General features: G+C 49.4%; 1 protein-coding gene across 1 annotated transcript in view; it reads right to left on the bottom strand.

Annotated features, from left to right (window-relative positions):
- The window catches only part of EPHA8 (EPH receptor A8), a 101,032-nt gene that overhangs the window by 43,569 nt on the left and 40,422 nt on the right, over positions 1-17,041 (bottom strand). The window contains exon 3 of the mRNA XM_073316605.1: positions 3,357-3,512. Coding sequence (XP_073172706.1) covers positions 3,357-3,512 — 156 coding nt within the window. The remainder of the gene's footprint in view (positions 1-3,356; positions 3,513-17,041) is intronic.

The raw sequence follows: 17,041 nt of genomic DNA, 5'->3' as shown, positions 1-17,041 counted from the left end.
ACCTGCTGGAAAGCTTTACTGGGCCGGAGACAGGCACAGCTAGCTTCTCTGTCTCATACTAGGCTGAACCATTGTGACCACACACATGAGCTGAAATGTCAAAAGCATCCCTGGCATAATAAGCTGTGTGAGGTGCTTTTCAGGTTTGCATGGCTGCATGATACGCTGCTAGTTGACGGAGAGCCAATTGTTTCTTGAAGATGCTGTCTTCCAGATAACCGACTGAATGACCAGTAACCAATTTATTAAATATTGCTGTGTCAGGCTCCAATATTGTTAGTGAAGCTAAAAAGAAATGTACCTGGAACCAGGCACTGAGCAAGGTTGTTTTAACAACACATATCTCCATTAAGATACTGTGTCACTCAACCTGAATTACGACTGGTACTTAAAGGGAATTTGTCTACATGACGCTGCCGGTTAGCCATAGTTTTTGTTAAACACTGAGGGCAATACTAGGTAGGTGTTCATCACTGATGAGGTCAGGCAATTTTCCTTCCTCAACGTTTCCTAATGAGTCGGTTATGGTTTCTTTACCAGTCTGGTTTTTCCTTGCCTTTATATCACTTGCTGCAATTAGTTTGTTAACTTTCTTTGTGTCTGATTAAACAGTTTAGCAATGTATGCACATTGCAAATCAAATAGATATCCAGATTCAGATAATCTTGAAATGTAACCAATAATTCCATCTAGATTTTGGAGTCTACTGTTTTGAAAGTTACCGGACTATGGAATAGTCTTTTGCCCAGGCCTCGAGTTTTGTGCATTCCTGATAAGGTACTATTATATTAATTAACAAAGTAGTATACAAAAGTGATATATTTGCTTTTACACAATAACCAAATTTAACCATATTTCACTGAGAAAGGATTAAAACTATAGGTACATGCATGAACTCACTTTGCTTAATAATACACAATTTAAATAACAGTTAGACCTGGCCTGACTAGTGATCCATCTTTATATTGTCTCTCTAGTCGATTGCATACTCATTGTTCATATACAGTAGGTTGAGGTGTAGTTGACCAGTCTATTATTTATACTGCACTTTACCTTCTTCTTCTGATGCGCGGGGGTTTCTTCACTGTGCACTGATATTTCCTGGTGTCTCCGATCTATGGGATTCACCCTTAAATCACTTAATTTGGTTAATATGATTAATTTTTTGTTTGTAGTTATATTTCTCTTGTTTTTAGAAACCCTAATTTATATACAGGTGAACTTATCTTATTTACAGTGTACTAGGGCCAAATCATTTATAACACAAGCTCTGCTTTTGTTCTAATTTTCTCAGTGCTTTAGCACAAGTATAAGAACATAAGAATGGTCATACTGGGTCAGACCAAAGGTCCATCCAGCCCAGTATCCTGTCTACTGACAGTGGCCAATGCCAGGTGCCCCAGAGGGAGTGAACCTAACAGGTAATGATCTAGTGATCTCTCCCCTGCCATCCATCTCCACTCTCTGACAAACAGAGGCTAGCGACACCATTCCTTACCCATCCTGGCTAATACTTCGATTAAAAAACTAACATGGCACACATTAAATGGATTAAAAGCTGGCTAACTGATAGTTCTCAAAATGTAATTGTAAATGGGGACTCATCACTAAGGCCTGGTCTACACTGGGGGGATCGATCTAAGTTACGTAAATTCAGCTATGTGAATAACGTAGCTGAAGTCGACGTACTTAGATCTACTTACCGTGGTGTCTTCACTGCGGTAGGTCGACAGCTGACGCTTTCCCGTCAACTCTGCCTGCACCTCTCGCCCTGGTGGAGTATCGGAGTCTACAGGAGACTGCTCGGCGGTCGATTTATCGCATCTAGACTAGACGCGATAAATCAACCCCGTTGACCCAGCGGGTAATGTAGACAAGCCCTGAGTGGGAGTTTTTCTAGTGGAATCCCTCAATGATCTGTTTTTGGTTCTATGCTATTTAAACATTTTTATCAGTGACCTGGAACAAAACAGAATCATCACTGATAAAGTTTGCAGATGACACAAAAAACCAGAGAGTGGTAAATAATTATGAAGACAGGTCACCAATATCGAGCAATCTAGAACCCTTGGTAAGCTGGATGCAAGCAAACAACATGCATTTTAACATGACGAAATGTGAACGTAGAGATCTATGAACAAAGAATGCAGGCCATACTGGCAGAATGGGGGACTCTGAAAAATATTTGAGGGTCAGCATGGATAATCAGCTGAACACAAGCTCCCAGTGTGACTCTGTGGCCAAAAAGGCTCATGCTATCCTGGGATGCATAAACGGGGGAATCTCGAGTAGGAGCAGAGAGGTGATTTTACCCTTGGTTTGGCATTGGCATGACCGCTGCAGGAATCCTGTGTCCAGTTCTGATGCCCACAATTCACGGAGGATGTTGATAAATTGGAGAAGATTCCAAGAGCCATGAGAATGATTGGAGGATTAGAAAACCTGTCTTATAGTGATAGACTCAAAGAGCTCCGTCTATTTAGCTTAACAAAGAGAACATTAAGGGGTGACTTGATAACGGTCTACAAGTAATTACACTGGGAATAAATATTTAATAACAGGCTCTTCAGTCTAGCAGAGAAAGTTCTAACATGATCCAATGGCTGGAAGTTAACTCTAGGCAAAATCAGAATGGAAAAAAGGTGAGAGTAATTAAGCATTGGAACAGCTTACCAAAAGTCTCAGTGTATTCTCCATTCCTGATAACTTTTAAACCAAGATTGGGTTTTGTTTTTTAAAAAGATCTGCTCTAGGAATTACCTTGGGGAAATTCTCTGGTTTGTGTTATACAAGAGATCAGACTAGATGATCACAATAGTCCTTTCTGGCCTGGGAATCTATGTAGCTATGAATCCATGGCATTCACATGCAGAGAGACAGGTCCCATCTACACTAAGAAAAAGACGGGTTTAAAACACGACAGTTACATGCTTTAAAATCTTTGTGGAGTTAAGGCACATTGTAGCTTTGGCATGTGAGCTATCCTGATTGAAACACACACCTTTATCCTAATGCAGTCATGCCTCCAGGACAACACAAACACCCCGAGGTACACTCACAGCGAGCGCCCCAGACACGCATACAAACACACACAGAGCATGGCAAATCTCCCATTGACTCCATTGGGGCCAGGTCTCCAGCCTGATGTTTCTAACACATTCACCCGTGTAGTGTCAGGGTTCCCTCTCGTCCCACAGACAGATACTCCCTCACCGACCTTCTGGCCCTTCCCACTTGCATGGGAATCTCCCTCTGCTGCTGTAGTCAGGCTGATTCGGGTTCTGTTCCCTGTGTGCTGTGGAAAGTGGGTGGGCAGGCTGGGGTGGGCAGTCTTAGGCAGATGGGCAGGTACTTACGCGTGCAGGCTGCAGATGGGGGATCTTGTGCTGCCCGGTAGTAGCTGCTGTCACAGCGGCACACCTGTGCAGCCCGGCTCTCTGAGTAGCTGTGCAGGGGGCACTTTGCACACAGTTGGTCACCAGGGGCTGACTTGTAAAATCCCAGCTCGCAGGCTAGAGGAGAGGGGGAAGGATGCAGTCAGAAGGCAGCACCCAGCACAGACTCATCCACTGGCTTGGTAAATCCCATATCTACACACTGAGCTCAATGTCCCTAAAGGAGATACTTGCTCCGTGAGAGAGCTTCGCTCCTGCCCCTCCAAAGGGACCTCCCAGCTCGCTAGCTCTTCCCTGTCCTTTCTAGAAGCCCCGGAGAGACCAGTGGCAGGGGGCTTTAGGGTCCCCATATACCTCTGCATGAAACTGACCCAGGCTCCAGACTGGTTCTGCCCTGCTGCTGCCTACAGTGGCCTCCTAGCACCACCCACCAGTTGGTGCTTCCCAGCACAAGGCAGGGGAGTGGGCCGAGCAGCAGCACAAAGTAGGCGAGACACCCAGGCAAGGTGAGGGGGGATAATTAATTCCCTGCTAGAGGAGGAGGCATGGCCTGTCCAGGACTCTGCTATTCCCTGCCATAGCATCCCCTTCAGGCCTCCCCATATGGTTCATGTACCAGTGCTGGGTAATAATATGAGAGGCCTCCATGCTTGTAAAACAAAATTAAACTATTAAGAGAACCATTTCCAGAAGTGCAACCAGTGCAGCTGACATTCCAGCCATGTGCACACAGAGTGACTTCCTGGGGCCTCCTCCAAACTCTGCCCTTCTGCAAGCTGGGCTCCTCCCTCCAAGTTCCAGGCAGGCTGCTACACCTGGCACATGGAGATTTTCCTTGTCGATTAATTGCAGGACAGTGTTTTCAGTGGGGTGCAGCTGAGTTGTATACCCCGGGCTGTGTCAGCCCTGCAAGGCAAGGTGGAGGGATAGCTGAGAGCTTTGGCTCCTGATGCCTAATTCCCTTCTCCTTCTCACCAAGGGCAGATAGGCCTGTGTGGGAAGGAGCAGAATTGCCCAGGAGAAGCTGACAGTAGTTTTGGAGTAACAGGTGAGGCAGGGAGAGGGAAGGAGGGAGCGGAAGAGCACAGTAGCTCAGGGCCACTTCTAGTCCCTTCTCTCCTGCTGTGATGCGTGTCCTCCCAGCAGCTCTCCCTCTTCGCAAAGCTACAGTCAGCTTCTCCTGAGCAACTCCTCAGAGACATGGAGAGGGCAGCAAGGGCCCGAATCTGCCAGAGAAGGGTCTTCTCCCTCCTCCTCCACCACTCCCCGCCCTGCCTCAGCTGCTGCTTCCTGCCCTGACGAGTATGGGACAGCAAGCCTGACTGGGCTTCAGTGTGCTAGGAAGCCTGCCAGGTAGCACAATGAGAGCTCTGGCCAGGAGAATTAGGGTCTTATCCCAGCTCCGCCAGATACCCTGTGTGACCCGAAGCAAGTTACTCAGACCCTAATTTGGATGCCTTCATTTTTGGGTGCCCAGCTTGAGGTACATCAGTTACGTGCCCATAGGGCTTGGCTTGGGCAACATTGCCAACTCTGGCAATCTCATTGTGAGTCTGGTGACATCTGTCGTTTTCCTTGAAACATGGCGGTGCATGAGAATCTGAGTTTTTATTTCACAAAAGAACGTTTCCAGCCCTCCTGGTGGTAGGGAGAAGATGGAAAGCGTGACCTGCGCACACTCCCCAGAAGGCAAAGAACTAACACTTCTTCTCTTCATAAATCTAGTGATTCTTGAGCCAGTCCTGTGGATTTTGACTCATGATTTCTTAACATCAGAGCCTGGCCATGTTGCTCCAGGCACCTATGTCTGGCCTTTGGCCATCACCTCTCTGTGCCTGTTTGCACAATGCAGAGGCCAGTATGCACCTTCCTTCCAGCTCCACTCCCCAGCTGTGGGAGATGCACTCACTTATGCCCCGAGCTGGCAGGGCTCGTGTATGCAGTGTTTGTGAGGTTGCTCGTCCTCTGGATTTGTGCTTTCTGACCAAGGAGCTGGAGCTGATCCCCCAAATTAGGGGTGGTGAAGTCAGAGCCAATTTGTCACTGCATGCTGCTCCCATTTATCAGCTCTGGAGAGACAGTTGGCCAGGAAAAATGGGAACACAAAGCATGACAAATTTTCATTGAGCAGGAGTTGTAATCGTTTAGAATTTAATGTTGTAAAGAAATGTTAATTACCTGTGGCAATGATTCACATTTATTTTAGATGTAGTCAAGGAGAAAATTATGCTAAATTACCACTGTTTATACATGCTCCACATGAAACACAGCAATGGGCCAGAGCTGGTGTGAATGTGCAATGGTGTCTTGGCTATGACACAGGTCAGACATTCAGCCAGATCCATGCGGATTTGTCATCACTAGGATGCATAAAGTCCGCGGAGCAGACCAGGGGATCTTGGTCAAGTCTCTGATGGAGACAGGACATGTGTACTGGACAGTTCCTGTTCCAGGGCCATGGGGTGTGTGTGTGTGTGTGTGTGTGTGTGTGTGTGTGTGTCCCCACATGCAAGATGGCTTCTGTGGCAGGCATGTGAGACAGTGTCTGAAACAGGCTATGCTAGAGCAGGAGTCCATGTACTAGAACATATGGATTGTTCTGTGGGCTACATAGTCCTCCCATATCTGCATTTTGGGAGACCGGGTAGATAATGACTGTGTCCTGGAGTTGGCACCTATTCGATCAAAAGCATGTTACCATACCTATTGGGATGTCCCACTCCCACAGCTCTGGTCCTGCTAGGAAACGCAGGCCAATAGCGTGTGGGAGAACAGACACTCAATGATTAGTGGTGAGAAGAACAAACCAGCAGGGAACTGCCATTGGGTAAAATAATTTAACAAGCCCCACAGACATTACTCTAACACCTACAGAATGAAATAAAGAATGAGATGGTCTCTAGGTTATTTAACCCACCCTGTAGCAGGAGTAGAATTCCATAGAATGGTCCAGAACAACCTATAGCAAAATTATCCAGCTCTATACAGTGCTCCTGGACATTTCCATCTCGGGAGAGCCGTCTGGGGAGTATCCAGGATGCCATGGGGATTTATTTTGATGTACAACAATGCTGCACAAGGTGTGCTGACAGATAGCTGTACGCAAAGAACATGCACATGGCAGCATGGATCAGCAGTCACAAAACACTCCTGTCTGCTCCGTCACCCCTCCCAGAATATCTCCTCCCACATAAACCATGTCAGCTCACCCCTTCCTGGGCTCACAGGCAGGCCTGGCAGTGTATCCTAGTCTGGAGACCAGCAAGCTTGGGTCTAAACTGGGGCTTGGCAGCCTAGCTGGTTCCACTGATCTGAACTGCCACAGGAGGAGAAAGTGAGTTCCTTAGGTCCTTGGTATGGGGACTTGGGTTGAATTCCCTGAGTTTCCATATATCCATGGAGTCCGATGACCTGGGGCTACCATGAGCAGAGCTCGGGGTACACTGCCAAATATTTTCAGTGGATAGTCATTAGAATCCTTAAACGATCACATTCTGCTCCCTTCCTAGGGTGAGAAATGGCAGGTCTCCAGTAACTTACTGAATATTCATGGCAAGCCAATGTCAAGTTCTGTTGGGCACCCTCATGCTGAGACGTTTGTTCATCCGAATGGGGAGTGGGGACATCATGTGACCTATCCGTCCAATCTGGTCAAAAGAGCTTGAATTCTAGCTTTCTGCCACTCACAGAACGGGATTGCAAAGGAGATGCTGTTCCATCCCAATGTACCCATCCCTCCCCACAGATGGACCTCCAGTGAGATGATTGTGTAGCCCAACTCTGGGAAAATCACAGTCCGCTCCTAAAGCAGAAATATTCATCCAAAAAGGCGTTGTGAATTACAAGCCCAGCTCTAGCTAAGAGGCAGTGCCACAAAGTCAGTGCAGGACCTGGGAGGATCACGGGGATCAGGGTTAATTAGAGCACTGGGGACTATAGTAAGGAATGGTTATGTGGGTCCACTTCCTCCTCTACACACACGCATACACACGCATGGAGCACATATGCATGACAACCATCAGGGTGTGAGTAGGAAATCTCTAACCCAAAGCACTTCTGCCTCAGGCTCTCAAAGCACATACACTTGCATGAAATATACACTTGCTTCTAAACCCATAACCTGCCATTTTAATGCCACTTGGGCATAATGATGCCAACATCACATGATTTCTGCTCCGTGCCTCCCACCACAGTGATTGGAATCAGTGGCTCTGCTTCCGGCACAGACCATCCACACATCTCAGCCTGGTGCTGCAGCTCCCCCTCTCCACATCCCAGCTCCTGACGCCTCCTGGCAGCTGCTGCCTGTACTGGGAGGTCTCGGGAGCTGGCAGTCTTGTATCAATAAGAGAGAGTGTGGGGCAGGCTCTGCCAAGCCATCTGTAGCTTGGGCCATTTGTTTACCTCCCACTTATCCTCTGGGAACAGAATAACATCTGCTAATAAGTTGGCAGGGTAGCAGAAATGATAGATGAACCTGTCAAGGAAATGATAGCCAAGGATCAGCCACCCTGTATGTCCAAGTTGGTGTTGACGGGGCCTAGTACTCTGCCTAGGGAAGCGATTTGGAGAAGGAAAGGCAGCTTTGGGAGTGGCGGGAGATGGAAGTGCAGCCTGCTTGGAGTTCCTGGCTGGGGTCCTTCTCTTGTCTGTTCTCCTCAGGAGCAGGAAGGCAGGAGTGGGGGGTACATCCAGGAGTAGCAGTGATGCTGGGTAGCCCTCTTGCGCTCAGCACCGGGAGCTGGGACTCAGGATTGTTCCATTCGTTGGTCATGCAGAAACCCAATAGTCATGAGAAATGCCCCTTGGTATGTGTGTACGTGACAGGCTGACATGGAAATGAATTCATTATCATCAATCACTCCCTCCAAGTTCTCTTCTAAACAGCCTCAAAACTCCACACCTTAGCGCTCCCTGTACAGAGACAAACACCCCTGGAAAGGAAGAGGCTCACTAGGTGTCCCAGATGGGCCCTGTCCTGGACACACTGGCTGTGTCCGCTTGTAGGAAGTTTTCAGCATGCCCAGCCAGTGGCTGGAAGGCCATGTCAATGGAGGGAGCCTATCCTCCATTGTCAGACACATAGAAGAGTCGAGTAGAGCAGGACAGTGACCTCCTGTAGGTCTTATGTAGGACACTCTTGTTAATACACCCCCAACATGAGCTTCACCTTTTTCACACCTGCATCACCTTGTTCATTCACATTCCATTTATGATCCACTATAACCCCTCTATCCTTTTCTGCAGCAGTCTGCCTTGCCAGTTATTCCCCATTTTTGTAGCTGTGCATTTGATTTTTCCTTCCCAGGTGAAGTACAGTGCACTTGTCTTTACTGAATTTCATCTTGTTGAATTCAGACCAATTCTCCAATTTATCAAGGCTGTTTTGAATTCTAATCCTGTCCTCCAGAGTTTCTGTAACCATGCCAAGCTTGGTGTCATCTCCAAGTTTTATAAACATATTGTCCTCTCTGTTATCCAAGGCATTAATTAAAATGTCTGGGACCCTTCCCGTTTCTTCTCTCTCCCCATCCAGCCTTGCAGCAAATCCTGTTGCTTCCCCCTCTGTAACATTCCTAAATCATAGAATCATAGAATCATATAATATCAGGGTTGGAAGGGACCTCAGGAGGTCATCTAGTCCAACCCCCTGCTCAAAGCAGGACCAATCCCCAATTAAATCATCCCAGCCAGGGCTTTGTCAAGCCTGACCTTAAAAACTTCTAGGGAAGGAGATTCTACCGCCTCCCTAGGTAACGCATTCCAGTGTTTCACCACCCTCCTAGTGAAAAAGTTTTTCCTAATATCCAACCTAAACCTCCCCCACTGCAACTTGAGACCATTACTCCTTGTCCTGTCATCTTCTACCACTGAGAATAGTTTAGACCCATCCTCTCTGGAACCACCTCTCAGGTAGTTGAAAGCAGCTGTCAAATCCCCCCTCATTCTTCTCTTCTGCAGACTAAACAATCCCAGTTCCCTCAGCGTCTCCTCAGAAGTCATGTGTTCCAGACCCCTAATCATTTTTGTTGCCCTTCGCTGGACTCTCTCCAATTTATCCACATCCTTCTTGTAGTGTGGGGCCCAAAACTGGACACAGTACTCCAGATGAGGCCTTACCAATGTCGAATAGAGGGGAACGATCACGTCCCTCGATCTGCTCGCTATGCCCCTACTTATACATCCCAAAATGCCATTGGCCTTCTTGGCAACTAGGGCACACTGCTGACTCATATCCAGCTTCTCGTCCACTGTCACCCCTAGGTCCTTTTCCGCAGAACTGCTGCCTAGCCATTCGGTCCCTAGTCTGTAGCGGTGAATTGGGTTCTTCCGTCCTAAGTGCAGGACCCTGCACTTATCCTTATTGAACCTCATCAGATTTCTTTTGGCCCAATCCTCCAATTTGTCTAGGTCCCTCTGTATCCTATCCCTGCCGTCCAGCATATCTACCACTCCTCCTAGCTTAGTGTCATCCGCAAATTTGCTGAGAGTGCAATCCACACCATCCTCCAGATCATTTAGGAAGATATTGAACAAAACCGGCCCCAGGACCGACCCCTGGGGCTCTCCACTTGACGCCGGCTGCCAACTAGACATGGAGCCGTTGATCACTACCCGTTGAGCCCGACAATCTAGCCAACTTTCTACCCACCTTATAGTGCATTCATCCAGCCCATACTTCTTTAACTTGCTGACAAGAATACTGTGGGAGACCGTGTCAAAAGCTTTGCTAAAGTCAAGAAACAATACATCCACTGCTTTCCCTTCATCCACAGAACCAGTAATCTCATCATACAAGGCGATTAGTTTAGTCAGGCATGACCTTCCCTTGGTGAATCCATGCTGACTGTTCCTGATCACTTTCCTCTCATGTAAGTGCTTCAGGATTGATTCTTTGAGGACCTGCTCCATGATTTTTCCGGGGACTGAGGTGAGGCTGACTGGTCTGTAGTTCCCAGGATCCTCCTTCTTCCCTTTTTTAAAGATTGGCACTACGTTAGCCTTTTCCCAGTCATCTGGGACTTCCCCCGTTTGCCACGAGTTTTCAAAGATAATGGCCAATGGCTCTGCAATCACAGCCGCCAATTCCTTTAGCACTCTCGGATGCAACTCGTCCGGCCCCATGGACTTGTGCATGTCCAGCTTTTCTAAATAGTCCCGAACCACCTCTTTCTCCATAGAGGGCTGGCCATCTACTCCCCATGTTGTGAGGCCCAACGCAGCAGTCTGGGAGCTGACCTTGTTAGTGAAGACAGAGGCAAAAAAAGCATTGAGTACATTAGCTTTTTCCACATCCTCTGTCACTAGGTTGCCTCCCTCATTCAGTAAGGGGCCCATACTTTCCTTGGCTTTCTTCTTGTTGCCAACATACCTGAAGAACCCCTTCTTGTTACTCTTAAATCCCACCTATCCTCTCTCCAGCCCTCCTGCCAACTCCCGGGGTCATGCCACGGCTGCCTCTTGTAGCTTCAACCTTTCCACTGTCCCTCACACCCCCCTTTCCAAGCTTCAGTCTATCCAACAACTTGAATAACCTTCCATCCCCATACTCCCCATGGGCCCCGTCACTGGCCCCATCTCCTTCCACCCACTCTCTGGGCCAAATTCACCATGGTGTAGCCACACAGAAGGAATCACATGAATGGTGGAGTGAGCCCACGTCCATGCATACTGATCAGCTCACCTTTGGGTCTGACCCCTTGTGTGGCAGTGGGACCTCATGCACAGTGGAGGTTGGGACTGAATGGAAGAAGCATTTTGCTAGGCACCAGCACCCATACGAGCAAGAGACAACATAAGCCAATGAAAAGCTTGGATTGGGATCAGGCCTGCTGTAATAGAAACCAATGCAGCCTGGGCTGAGAGGCTATGATAATTATCTTGCTGCGAGAAGTGGATTGTGTGATGTTACATTCCATATTCTTTATGGAAATATGCTTATGATATGGATATGACATAACTAAGATACGTTTTATGCAAGATGGGTCATGTCATTGAAAAGGTTATGATTTACTGAATGTGATTATCCAGTTTGTATGCATGTATCATTTCTGTGTCTAAAGATAGGAATATGGACTATGTAACAATTACAACTGGGTGTGTATTTGAAAAACACCCACCAGACAACAGGCCATCAGATTTGATGGGCCATTAGAAAAAAAAAACAAGACTGTGGAGATACTAATCTCTCTCCTTCCTGGGAAGCATCCTGGGCCATAACTGTGACAGTACTAGGTCAGGTGGTCTTGTCACCATTATCTTGGACTTCTTGTAACTTTCCACTAAAAGGAGAGGGTGTGTGTGTCAAGTTTGGGAAACAAAAGTTTCCGATCTTATGTAAATCTTATTTAGGGGTGGGGAGGAAGGCAAATATGACTCTCCTCAATTGCCTACCCAAGAAGAAGGACTGCTGAAAGAACCTGAAGGGACAAAGGAACTAACCTGAAGGGAAAGGCCAGAAGGTCCAGTCTGTAAGAAGAAATAACTGGAACTCTGAGCTACAGAAAATCTGCACCCTGCTTAATTCAACTTTTGGAGTGAGAAATTACATTTTGTCACCTAAAAAAAGAAAAGGAGGACTTGTGGCACCTTAGAGACTAACAAATTTATTTGAGCATAAGCTTTCGTGAGCTACAGCTCACTTCATCAGATGCATTTGTCACCTGTTTCTTTAGTGAATCAAACTTAGTTTGCATGTTTTGTTTTATTTGCTCAGTAATCTGCTTTGTTCTGTTTGCTATCTTATAATCACTTAAAATCTATTCTTTCTAGTTAATAAACTTGTTTTTGTTTATTCTGAAACCCAGTTTGTCCAATTCATAATGGGACGGGGGGTGGGGGGTGTAAGAGGCTGTGCATACACTCCTCCACATTGAGGGAGGAGGCAGATTTCATAACATACCTTTGGGTCTGCACTTCAAGGGAGGTGGACACCTGAGTGCTGAGGCAAGTCCCTTAAGCTGAGTCTTCCCAGAGCTGATCTCAGTGTCTGTGTCTGTCTTTCTGCACCTGGGTGTGGCCCTCTCTGTGTGTGTCCTAGAGGAGGCTTAAGAGCCTAGCTCAGCAAGATAGGGTAAAAGGGGACCGAGGCTGGCAGAACAGGCGGGCTCAGTGGTATCCCAGTACATCCGGTGGCACCATAAAGGGGGCAACTTGTCATAGACTGAGGTGGGATGGACTGAGCTGGATATGCCGCAGGCCTTTGACAAACTGGAGAGAACATTGCATATGCTCACATACATTAGTGTATGCGGTGTTGTAGCCATGTCAGTCCCAGGATATTAGTGAGACAAGGTGGGTGAGGTGATCGCTTCTGTTGGTGAAAGAGACAAGCTTTCGAGTCACATGTAGTAGAAAGGGAGCCTGAGACAAGGCCTTGTATCAGAGGCCCGGTGTGAGGCCTGAGGCCTGAACTAAAGTAGTGGTAAAGCCTTGCTAATATAAAGCAAAGTTAGCAAGAGATAAGCTGTGAGCAGGCTCACAGAACCTGGCAAGAACAGGGCTGGTATTGCAAAAACACACACGTTCCTGAGAAGTGCTAGGTACAGGACACTCACACAAGCACATTCCAGAAGGGCAGTACCAGAACACCCCGATATCAAGTATGGTACAAGCCCCCCTCCAAAGATAATGAGAACACAACTGACCCCTCCTAAACATAAGGTCAGGATGAGAGTGTGACTGATAGAAATGTTTTGATCGAACCAACGTGTACATAGTAATGGGTGGTAACTAACCGCATCAGAGGGGTAGGGCCGTCCTTACCCATATGCAAAGCATGCAGCTGTGCAGGGCACCAGGAAATTTGGGACACTGCATTTCCTGGTGCCCTGCACAGCTGCGTGCTGCTCCAGCCCCTGATCTGGCTCTTCCCCAGGCCCCCGCCCCTGCTCCGCCCCAGCCCCCCGTCCCCCCAGCACTCATCGGCGGTGCGGCTGAGGCTGGGTTGCAGCACTCCTGCTGCCGGCGAGTGCAGCCCCAGCCCCGCCCGCACCCCCCTGAGCTCTGCAGCAGGGCCGGGCCTGCACTCTGCGACAGCTGAGTGCTGGGGGGGGTTCCCCCCTGCCCCCCAAGGCAGCCCCACCCCCCCCACAGAGGCCTGGGGCCAGCCCCCCTGCTCCCCCCCTTGGAGGCCTGGGGCCCGCCCCCTCCCCCACAGAGGCCTGGGGCCAGTCTCCCCGCTAACCCCCCATGGAGGCCTGGGGCCAGCCATCCCGCTTTCCCCGCACGGAGGCCTGGGGCCAGCCCCCCCTGCTCCCCGCCCCTTGGAGGCCTGGGGCCCGCCCCCTCCCCCACAGAGGCCTGGGGCCAGCCCCCCTGCTTTTCCCCCATGGAGGCCTGCGGCCGGCCCACCCGCTACCCTGCAGCAGAGGCTTGCCCCCGCCCATGGGGGCAGGGGGGGCTGCGTAGGGCCCCAGAATTGCTAGGGCTGGCCCTGCAGAGGGACAATACGTAACTTGTTTGTATTGGTGTATAAAGTGGTCTCTCGGGGGGCGGGGAGGGGGTGTCAGTGTCCGGCGTAGGCGGCAGTGGAAAGTCCCACCACTGACTGAGCAGGTCCATTGTCACTGGCATACATGTAACTGTAGACATTGATCCGGGGAGCTAGGGCCATGCTTCGTCCACAGTAAACCTGACCAAGTGCCTTCGCTACTAAACCAAGTGTCGTGGTCTCTCTGGGCAGTTTGATCGGAGCCTGCTGAATGGGCTATTTGGCCAGAGCCAGTGCAGCACGCAGAGAGAACACATGCCCACAGCTAACGTATGACGACACTACACAGAGCTCTTCTTCAGGTCTGGGAAAGGTACTGAGCAAATACAGATAGTTCAGCATAAGTATGAGCCACTTCACCTTGAATAGTCCCTTAGAATACCAGTTTACTATTTATGCTAAACTATCTGTTTGCTCTTGTATTTAGCTGTGACACTGGGAGTACCTTTCCAGGCCTGAAGAAGAGCTCTGTGTAGCTCGCAAGCTTGTCTCTCTCACCAACAGAAGTTAGTCCAATAAAATATAACACCTCCCCCACCCTGTCTCACATACATTATTTACAGCGGAGCAGAATTCAACCCAATAGGAGAGGAGTTGGTGTCAGTAAGAAAGACAATGGAGAAGTCTTTCCAATATGAGCTTGGCCAGGCTAAAGAAACCCTGAGTGTGGGATTACCAGCCAGTGGCATATGTGCAAGCAAAGGGCATCAAATTCAGCTGCATGGCAAGTTTACAGATTTTGCGGCCAACCAATGGAAAAGGTTGAGTCCCACAGGGCCATGTGCTAGCAGCCAAGAACGGAGAAGTTCTTTGTTTTTTCTAGTTGTGCAAATTGGGGCCACGGCAGTCCAGGCTGGCAGTGTCCCAGACTGAACTGTAGTTGCGGGCAGTGTTCCAACAGGAAAGGGGGAGATGCAAAGTGTGCGTGTTTTTGTGTTTCTGTTGTGAATTGAAGTGGCAGGATTGAGAGGCCTCTGGTCAGCCACACAAGGGGGCAGCACAAACAGCATTCATGCAGCTTCCCACAGTGTCACTTCCCTGCCCAGTGGGAACTAAAAGCATTTCCCATGTGAGTCCCTGAGTGTTCATCAAATAACGCCTGTCAGTCAGTACTAAGGGCTGATCTGAATGGGCGGCTTCCCAGAGACAGGAAAGATTCCATTGGCCTGATTCTCCTCTGCTTTTCCCTCGTGTTGTTAGTTCTACCTCTGCTACAAAGTGGGGTATAACACTCCCAAACCACAACCCTCTGGGCCCTCGCACTGCTGCTCCCAGTCTGCACTGATGGCGTACTCACTTTGCCTGGCTGCAACTGACAACATGAGAGGCAGGACAGTGGCCCATCAGTGCAAGAGGGATCACAGCACATAGCAGAGCAGGTGGAATTTTGTAGTCAAAATGTAATTATGGTGGGAAATAATTATTCCTCACAATGACTTTTTGTGTGTGAAGGATTTCCCAGCTGAGTAATACTGCGCTCTGCGACTGCAGAAGGGAATTTCTAGAGTGCTGAAGTCCCCTAATTTACTGGAAACCTGAGGCAAGTGCAAAGACTTGGTGGGCTCAGAACAGAATCCCATGTGCTAACTGCACATGACACAGTGTGCAGGAGATGAGCGGGACCCGTGAATTACCTGGTAGGAGTCTAGGTGAAGGGACTTCTTCTAGGAGAAGGCCCTTTCCCAGGAGCCACATGGCCAGGCTATTTAGTCCAATGGTCAAAGAGGCCCCCAAAGATTTGAAACCAGAAACCCCGAATGACTTTTCTTCACTCTCCAGGCCAGTCTGGGCCTCTCCCTGTCGTCTCTCAGATGCTATCGGCCCCATTGCCAGCTTTCAGCGATCATTTGTTAAACATTTTCCACCCAGCTTCATCGCACTTCCCCTCTCCTGTGGGAAGAGTTCGGTTAACATCCACAAAGCCAGCAACTGCCACCTTCAAACCCCTTTTGCCGCCCAGCCTACGAAAAACTCAACAAAGCTGGGCAACCAGTGAGCCGTGACCACAGCTCCCTACAATGGCCCAAACACCTCACTGTGTTCCCCCACGTCTACCTGAGCCCACTACTGCTTTCTCTCTTGTGTTAGACTCTGATTCTCCGCTCTCTGGGGCAAAGCCTACTTGTTTGTTCCTACATGTTGGTACAGGGCCTGGCACCACGGGGCTCCAAGGCAATGCAAATAAATATTGGTAAGAATTGAAGAGAAAGGTCAGCAGTGCTCTGGCCTGGGTAGGGCAGGGGAAAGCTGGCTATCTCGGCCCTGGCCTAGCGGGGTTCTTACCATGAAGCCACATGGGGCGGGGGCGCTTTTCTTCCCTCTGAAAAATAAAAATATCTTCCTGCATGTGAAATGAATTACCAGGCGCATCCTGGCAGGATCTTCCAACCCTGGCCCAAGTTGGAATACTCTTGGCCAAAGTTCCAGAGCTAAGCTACCTTGGGAAGTACCAGGACAGGGCATTGTGCGCCCCAAGTATTCCCAGGCCAGCTGTCCAGCTGCCTCTCCAACCCACCCCTGGCTTGGCGACAGGGAACAGGGGCTGGGCTCTGCTGTCTTGAAGGAAGCCCTGCTACCACAGGGTGATGTTCCCTGGTGACCAACGGGAACCTCCCTTTAAACCGTATCAGTAAAGGCCTTTAGCATCGTCCAGCATTCTCTCCCCTTCCCCATGGCTGCTGGGTGCCTGCCCCCTCTCCAGGGAACATTTGTACCCTCTCCCTTACTCAGGGGCTGGCGGCACCCATGACCCCTCTTCTAACTCAGGGGCTGCCTGTGCCAATTCTTCCCTCTCATTCAAGGGCCGGCTGCACCACAGTCGTCTCAGCATGCCCCAGCCCCGACCACGGAGAAGGCTGAGCCCCCTCGGGGTGGTGGAGCCCATGCTGGGCCGGCCTCAGCCTTTTTGCTGCTCCAGGATGCCCCACACCTACGGGGAAGAGCGTAGGTGGCCAGAACGCCACAGTGGCCTCTGGTTCATTCTTATGACTGCTGCCCTGTGCACTTGCCATTCAGTGCAGGGACAGCAAATCGACAGAGGACTGGGATCCTTCAGAGCGGGCGACAGCCCAGACATAAAGCCTGTGCTGTGTCTGCGTGACAGGCCCTGTCTCAGGGGACCCGAGGAAGGCCAGTGGCGAAGCTGCTCAGGCAG

This window comes from Lepidochelys kempii, chromosome 18, assembly GCF_965140285.1.
Source record: "Lepidochelys kempii isolate rLepKem1 chromosome 18, rLepKem1.hap1, whole genome shotgun sequence".
Taxonomy (NCBI): Eukaryota; Metazoa; Chordata; order Testudines; family Cheloniidae; genus Lepidochelys; species Lepidochelys kempii.
The sequence above is the reverse complement of the archived record's forward strand: the minus strand, read 5'-3'. Positions and strand labels throughout refer to the sequence as shown.